A 7,672-nucleotide genomic window follows, 5' to 3' on the forward strand; every position below is an offset into this window, starting at 1 on the left:
ATGTCAATATTCCCCGAGGTGCAAAACCCTGGTGTAAACAGAAAAGATCATAATCAGCTTATTGTTCCTCTTGACCGTGCTGATGCTAAAGAAAATCAGGATGCTATCCACATCATGTGGACTCACACAATTGCTACAAAAATAGATGGTTGGACACCTAATCATTTTGTTGCCTGTATTCACAAGTATAAGGAACCTCTTTCAAAGCGTTCTAGGTTATTCTTTGAGGATTCTGAGCCTCATCGCTCATTTGAACCAAAACAATCACAAAATAGTCCTTCCCCATTCTTTGAGTCTAACACAAATGAGGAGTCTATTGAAACAGGTAAATTGGGGGAAACTGCAAAGAAAGAAACGGACAAACATGTTGAGGTTGCTTCCTTTTTCGATTCTTCTTCATCAGAAGATGATATGTCAGAAATACCAGTTCAAAAGGCCCAGGTTGTACATGAAAAATGGCATACACCCGAGATTGGTAGTACCCCAAATCAGCCACGGAATATTTTCTTTCCAGCAAAAAGGTTTGGTAAAAAGATGAGATCTTTCAATGCCTCCTGGTTTGATCGGTGGTCTTGGTTACATTATGTAGTAAACAAAGATGTTGTATTCTGTTTTTCTTGCATAAAATCATTTCAGAAGAAGACTCTCAGTTGTCACAAGAAAGAAAAAGCTTGCATATCTAGAGGTTTTAAAAACTGGAAAAAAGCAACCACAAAATTCGCCGAACATGAGAAAAGTGATTGTCATAAAGAGGCAATGGAAAGGGAGTTTACGATAAAGAAGGAGGTTAAAGATGTTGGAGAATCTCTTTCAAAGACACACGAAGTCGAGAAGAAGTCTAACAGAGAGAATTTGCTAAAAATCACAAACATTTTGAAGTTTCTTGCTCGACAAGGAATTGCTCTTCGGGGTGACAAAGACGAGAAAAACTCAAACTTTAATCAACTTCTCATGCTTGAGGCTAAACGCGATCCCCAGCTTCAGGAATGGCTTCAACGCAAGACAAATAAGTACGTTGCTCCAGATATACAAAATGAAATATTGCAGGTCATGGGGTTGCAGGTTTTACGACAAATTGTTGCCTTCATCAAATCGTCTGAATTCTTTTCAATCATGGCAGACGAAACACGAGACATTTCGAACAAAGAGCAACTTGTTTTATGCATTCGATGGGTAGATCAAAATTTCACCGCTCATGAAGATTTATTAGGGATGTACTGTCTTCCTGACATTGGGGCTAATTCAATAACCCTAGCAATTAAAGATGCCCTCTTGAAGTTCGATCTGCCTATCAGCAAAGTACGAGGCCAGTGTTATGACATGGCTGGTTCAAAGACAGGTGTTGCAACACAAATTCATGCACTTGAACCCAGAGCCCTTTACATACACTGTTATGGTCATGCTCTTAACCTAGCTTGCAGTTATTCTATTAAGGCATGTAAGTTGCTTCGAGACACCCTGGACATTGCAAAGGATATAACAAAGTTGATTAAAGAATCTCCAAGAAGGGAGATGATTTTCAATACATTAAAAAATGCCCAAAATCTAGAGAAAACGTCAGCGGGAATAAGGGTTTTGTGTCCCACAAGATGGACAATAAAGGCCGACACATTTTTGAGCATTTTTTCAAACTATGAAATTTTAAGAAATGTTTGGGATGAATGCCTCCAATACGTGCGTGAGGTAGAAATGAGAAACAGAATATTAGGGGAGTGGCTGCTTATATGTGCAGGTTTGATTTCTTCTTTGGGTGTTTACTGAGTGAAAAACTTTTACGTTATAGTGATAATTTGGCAAGGGCTCTGCAGGCTCCAAATCTCTTAGCGAGTGATGGTCAAAAAATGGCATCAACGACAATGAGTGCTTTGCAAAGTCTTCGAGATGAGACAATCTTCACTCAGTTTTACGAGGAAGTTGTTGAAAAAGCAAAACAGATGAACATCGATGATGCTGTTCTTCCTAGACAAGGTAGTATTCCTCGTAAACTTGATGATGGGACAGCAGCACATAATTTTTTATCGTGTGCAGATATGTATAGGAAAGATTTCTACGAGGCATTAGATCTGCTTTTAGCTGTCATAAAGTCTAGATTTGACCAACCAGGTTACAAAGCTTATGTAAATCTTGAAAACCTCGTAATTAAGGCTTGCAAAGGTCAAACGTTTGAAGAAGAATTCAATTTTGTCACGACCCTATATGATACAGATTTGAAGCCAAAGGATCTTCACTGCCAGCTTTCATGCTGAAGACTGCTTTACCAAAAGACATAATGCCAGATATACCAAGTTTGGTTGAATTTTTCAGACATTCAAATGAAAAAAGTCTGTTTGCCGAGATCCTCAAAATTCTCAAACTAATTTTGGTACTTCCTGCAACTAACGCTACCAGTGAGCGCTCATTCAGCGCCTTGAAAAGATTGAAAACATCACTGAGATCAACAATGAGCCAAATACGAACAAACAATTTGCTTTTATTGCATGTTCATAAAAATGAGACAGATGAACTGGATCCCGAAAAAATAGTTGAGGAGTTCGTAAGTGAAAGTGAACACAGACTGGCGATATTTGGAAAGTTTACCGAATACTAAGTACCTCATGACTCAGAAATGATAATGATTGATAACAAAATGATAAAGAAATAAACAAGAAAATGTGAAAAATAAATCCTTAACCCCCCCCCCCCCCCAACAAAAAAGCAAAACAAAACTTAAAATTAAAGGTGAGGGGTTTTCTGGGAAACTAATTAGATTGATGTACATGTCGTGCACCTCGATGCATGCACATACTTATGCAATTATCTTTTACTAATGGTTTTGTCAATATCACTTTTTTGTCGTAAATTACTTTGGTGTGGTGCCCCCCCAAAGTGAAATTGCTTCCTACGGGCCTGCGTAAAACAATATATAATCAAGCAATCATTTAGTGTAAGTAAAAAGATGATTGCCTTTAAAAAATGTCTTCAAATTGTACTTAATTTAACGAGGCCGGTCTAATAATTTCTACCCTAGATATTTAGGAATCTTTCCTATTATAGTAATTATTTTAAGATATGCGGACATAGCATGACCTGTTGCACAGCCAATACAAGCATTGAAAAACCTTCACCATATAGCCCACCCATATAGCCAATGAAGGCATTAGAGGACTTTCCATACTGCTAATTCAGGTATATAGTATTTCTTTCAAATATATATGTAGGCGTGACCAGACATGGACATTCAATGCAGATATTAAGATACTTACTAGTGTTACCTATATTTCAATTTAAGTTCAGAATCTTTTTTTAATTCTCAGTTTTACTTTCAATGGTTCGTCAGGAAAAAAGCAAATAGGGTTTGACCACTTTGACCTTATGTAGTATCTCCATGATTCTAATCTTAATCTGACTGATACACAATTAACAGGCAGGTTTTACATCAATTAGTAAAATTCTTTGGTGTACAGATAAACAAGCATATCATGGAATGAATACTAGTATTTTATTTCTAGTTTACATTAAAAAATCATTTTGGTCTGATGGTAAGCACTTTCACTGAACTTTACTATATGTATATTAAAAATAATTTTTTTCCTTATATATATATGTATATGTAACTTTTAAAGATAGGCTTAAAAGGGAGCTACATCTCCAGACAGATAGTGCATCATACTTCTGGGGTTTCTTGGTTTATTGGTACACCTTCGAATTTTTGAGGAGGTGATTTTCTCATTTTACATGACTGTTAAAGGGGCCAAGTCTAATTATTTCTACCCTAGATATTTTTATAAATTTTCTTGAATGAATTTTTACTATTATATTAATTGTTTTAAGATTAAATAATGGAATGTTTACATCCCGATTTCTTAGGGGGGGGGGGGGGATCTCACAAGTTGGCAAATTTTTTTTATGGGACTCTAAAGGAATTTGTTGCCAAATTATCACATTTTTCCATATTTTTGTATTTCTCCTCTAGCGATTCTTTTCAGTCAAATACATGAGAGCTATTGTAAAAAGTCACCAAATTATGAAATTTGAAAAAAAAAAAGTCGACCGTCTTGGTCTAGAAATTATTAACAGTTTAATTTTTTTTTTCAATGTCCAATTCCTCTATATTTAATTTGCCATATTGCGGATATATCGTTGCAGATGAATTATTTTGGTAAAAAAAATAACAAACTTTATATTGCTGGTATGTTTCTCAACTGTCTATGGACGTCTTGAATACACAAGCGAGTCATGCATCCTTTTTCAGCGTCACTAATTGTTTACAAATCCGGAAAACAGCAATGTCGATCGTCAGGGCCATTTCAGCATTTTCTTAATTACTGTCTTAAATTAAAAGCACATTTTCGACCACAGATAATATTAATTTTGTATTAAAACCACAATGCATAGGAAAGGTGTAAAGTCACACCTACGACTGCGTGAAATTAAAAACCTGAGCAAAGTCATGCACACTCGGATTAGACTCGGCCTTCTTAATTTCAACATTGTTACAAATGGGTAATTTATATTTAATTCTGAAATAAAATAATAACCATAGTGTATTAGCAATCGATAGTGCATCAGAGATAAGAACCGACATTGACCTACAACTGGTCTGTAATGTCGATGGTAAAAATGACTGGCATATGGTTTGCTTTTTTCTTGAATATGTGTTTGTCAATAAATCTTGCAAACACCGAAATCGAAACTGAATTAAGTGAAATACGGAAAGAAATTCGCGAGCTGCGAAGGGAAAACCAGGCACTGGGAATTATTGTAACGCGCCAAGAAAATGAGATACGCGAACTACAAAACGAGAATCAAGCCCTGAGGAATGATATGGACAAAATGAAAGGATCTGCATGTCATCAAAATGAAAAAAGCGGTAATATATATACTGAATATCACTTTATTTTCGCGACACTTTATTTTCACGAGAAGATAATCGGTATTTATAAGAGAGACTTAATTTTTTTGAGTGCTGGGGTTTCTGTTTTACATTATCCTTAAAAATATAAATAAACACGACAATAAAATTTTCGCCAGCAGACAGACTCGCATAATTTAAGAAAATAAAGTTTTCGCGAATTTAAAGTGATCTACAGTACACCAAGAGGGATATTGTTGGGTTCCTCTGAAGGATTATTGGTTTGTGTGTATGCAAACATCTAAATTTTATATTTTGTAGAACCATCTTCTTTAAGCAATGGTAAAAGACTAGTTGGTACTAATAATCCAGTAGCGTTCTACGCCTACATGTCAAAATCGGAGCAAAATCCAAGCAATCATCATATGGTCATTTTTGACGTCATCAAAACGAATTTCGGTAGGGGATATAACGGACACAGTGGGACGTTCACAGCTCCTACTGCTGGGATTTATGTATTTACATGGACTATCTACACTGGTGACCATGGTAGATGTGAATTTGGTATTTACGTCAATGACGATATAATGAGCAGCACTTTTGGAGAAACAGATGACGATGTCGCAGATTATGATTCCGATTCGGGGACTATAGTTGTAGCATTAAATGCGCATGACGATGTTTATATTCGATCACTCATGGCTTGTACTACATTTATAGAGAGCATTCGTTGGTACACGAGAACTACATTTGCTGGATGGAAACTCGACTAATAGTGTTCCTACTATACAATGTATTGATTTGGGGGGGGGGGGGGGGGTTACAGAACTTGACATTGAACTAAATCGCAAAATTATGAGATGTGCAGCATTTTCTATAACACAACATCTTTCTTTTCACTCAAATAAACATCTTCAATGTTGTAAATAATACATGCATGTCTAAATTTGATTTACGGGAGAGTACACATTGTACTCGGTAGTTCGCAGTTTAAATGTGATTTTCGCAGACAAATCATGCTCTTTTTTTACTTTCATTGGCGGATCTATCGGCAGGTCCGGGGAGGGGGGGGGGGGTGTCCGGACCCCTAGAATTTATTTTCAATTATCAAATGTCTATGCATGTAAATATAACAAAAAACTTATCTTAGACTCCCTTCCGGAATAAAGGACCCCTCTTAAAACAGGAAGCAGTGTGTCTAAAGAAAATGGACTGAGGGAAGTGTTATCTCCTAACCACCCACCACCCCACGTTTGAAACAGGATTTTATTGGGGATTTTAGCTTGTCAAAAGATTTCCGAGAGTGACATTTGTTTCATTAATGTGGACCCCACCCCCATCCCGGGAAAAATCTTGGATTCTCCCCTGAAATTACACAGTCCTGAAAGTTTGAATCCATCTTAGATATACTTTCGGCTAAGTTTGTTTGTTTTAACGTCCATCTCGAGAATTTTTCACTCATATGAAGACGCCACCACTTGTCGGTGGAGGGCGGAAAATTTAGACCTATACTCGGCATTGACCAGTGAGGGATCTTTTTCACGTCAGCGACACAGGACCTCGGATTATACGGTCTCATCCAAAGGACCAGTCTCCATGTCCCGCAGTGGGATTCGAACCCGCGACGTACAACACCGCGACTCTCGAGCAAGCGCTCTAACCACTGAGCCACGCGGACGACTCTTTCGGCTAAGATTTATAGGCTCCATAATGGCAACGGCCTCATTCATTGAGAAGAACTGAAAGAAGCCAAGGGGAGAAAACTTAACAATTGATATCTGCTATGACCTGGAACTTTGACCTAGAGACTTGGTTCAGGGTCGCTACACACTTCAATCATGATCGAGCACTAGATTGCAATTCGTGAAGTACAGCGTATGAGCCAGAGAGTAAAAAAAAAGGGGGGGGGGAGAAAATATGACCCGGACAAGGTTTTGCAGAGTGTTTTTTAACCTTTGATTTTAGACTAGATGCCCTTGCTGAGATGCACTTTTTTAAATATTTGAAAGTTAAAGAATATGAAAGTACTAAAGGATGGTCCAAAGGAAACAAAATAGAATATCATTCATATTGCTGCTTTTGTTTTCTTGAATTAGTTGTCAATACCGTAGAATACTTTAGCTGCGTAAAAATAGTGATCAATTACAAACATAATGGAAATAAGACCAGAAAACAGTAAATAATAAAAAAAAAATATCAAAATCTAAGGGCAATAACTAATGCAACTCATGTTAATCGGAAAACCGTGAATTAATTATAAATCAAAGTCAAAGACAATAACTTGGTAAAATGGCCCCTAACCTTGATCTGTATGTCATAAAAATGAGATGACATACTAAAATCATCGCTGTTCAACTTTCTGCGATTCGACACTGCTTTTCCGCGACTAGATTTAAAAAGTATCTCTGCTATTAGTCAGGTAAAAGTGTTTTAATTCTGGCTTTGCAGACTTTTCCTATGCTACATCGGTAAGAAACATCGCCATTATTTTACACATTGACTTTTCTATACGTGTATCTACCGTATGTTATGAATTGTTTACGACGGTTTTTTTAATGAATAATTTCCATGACATTTGAAACATAATGGCTACATGTACCACCGACCAGATTCAGTCAATTTTTATCGCACCGTGAGGGTCATACTCACCATTACTGACTAGATATTTTTGAGGAAATACCGGAAAATGGCAACGGTTTGATGTCAAGCGCTACCCATGGCTATAGAAAAATCGCGAAAAAGAGATATCATATAATAAAGGAGTTCAGGCGCAGATCCGGGAATTTTTTCGGGGGTGGGGGGTCCACCCCAGTCCAGATAAGAAATTTGTTTGATAAGGGA

The 7,672-nt window shown here is 37.0% G+C and overlaps 2 protein-coding genes across 2 annotated transcripts; both read left to right on the forward strand.

Annotated features, from left to right (window-relative positions):
• Positions 1-1,761, forward strand: LOC133182842 (zinc finger MYM-type protein 1-like). The gene has a single exon (XM_061317688.1). The coding sequence runs from the start codon at positions 1-3 to the stop codon at positions 1,759-1,761; it is 1,761 nt and encodes a 586-aa protein (XP_061173672.1).
• An 80-nt stretch (positions 1,762-1,841) lies between these two features.
• Positions 1,842-5,604, forward strand: LOC133182843 (complement C1q tumor necrosis factor-related protein 2-like). The gene is made up of 2 exons (XM_061317689.1): positions 1,842-2,103; positions 5,153-5,604. The coding sequence occupies exons 1-2, from the start codon at positions 1,842-1,844 to the stop codon at positions 5,602-5,604; spliced, it is 714 nt and encodes a 237-aa protein (XP_061173673.1).
• The last annotated feature ends 2,068 nt before the right edge of the window (positions 5,605-7,672 follow it).

Source organism: Saccostrea echinata, unplaced genomic scaffold, assembly GCF_033153115.1.
Source record: "Saccostrea echinata isolate AGI-Se365-2 ecotype Australia unplaced genomic scaffold, CSIRO_AGI_Sech_v1 ptg000009l, whole genome shotgun sequence".
NCBI lineage: Eukaryota > Metazoa > Mollusca > Bivalvia > Ostreida > Ostreidae > Saccostrea > Saccostrea echinata.

Excerpts from the sequence above, each read along its gene's own strand:
- LOC133182842 (XM_061317688.1), top strand. The coding sequence starts at position 1 with ATGTCAATATTCCCCGAGGTGCAAAACCCTGGTGTAAACAGAAAAGAT.
- LOC133182843 (XM_061317689.1), top strand. The coding sequence starts at position 1,842 with ATGGCATCAACGACAATGAGTGCTTTGCAAAGTCTTCGAGATGAGACA. Across the intron at positions 2,104-5,152 it reads GTCTAGATTTGACCAACCAG|AACCATCTTCTTTAAGCAAT; the intron begins GTTACAAAGCTT and ends TATATTTTGTAG.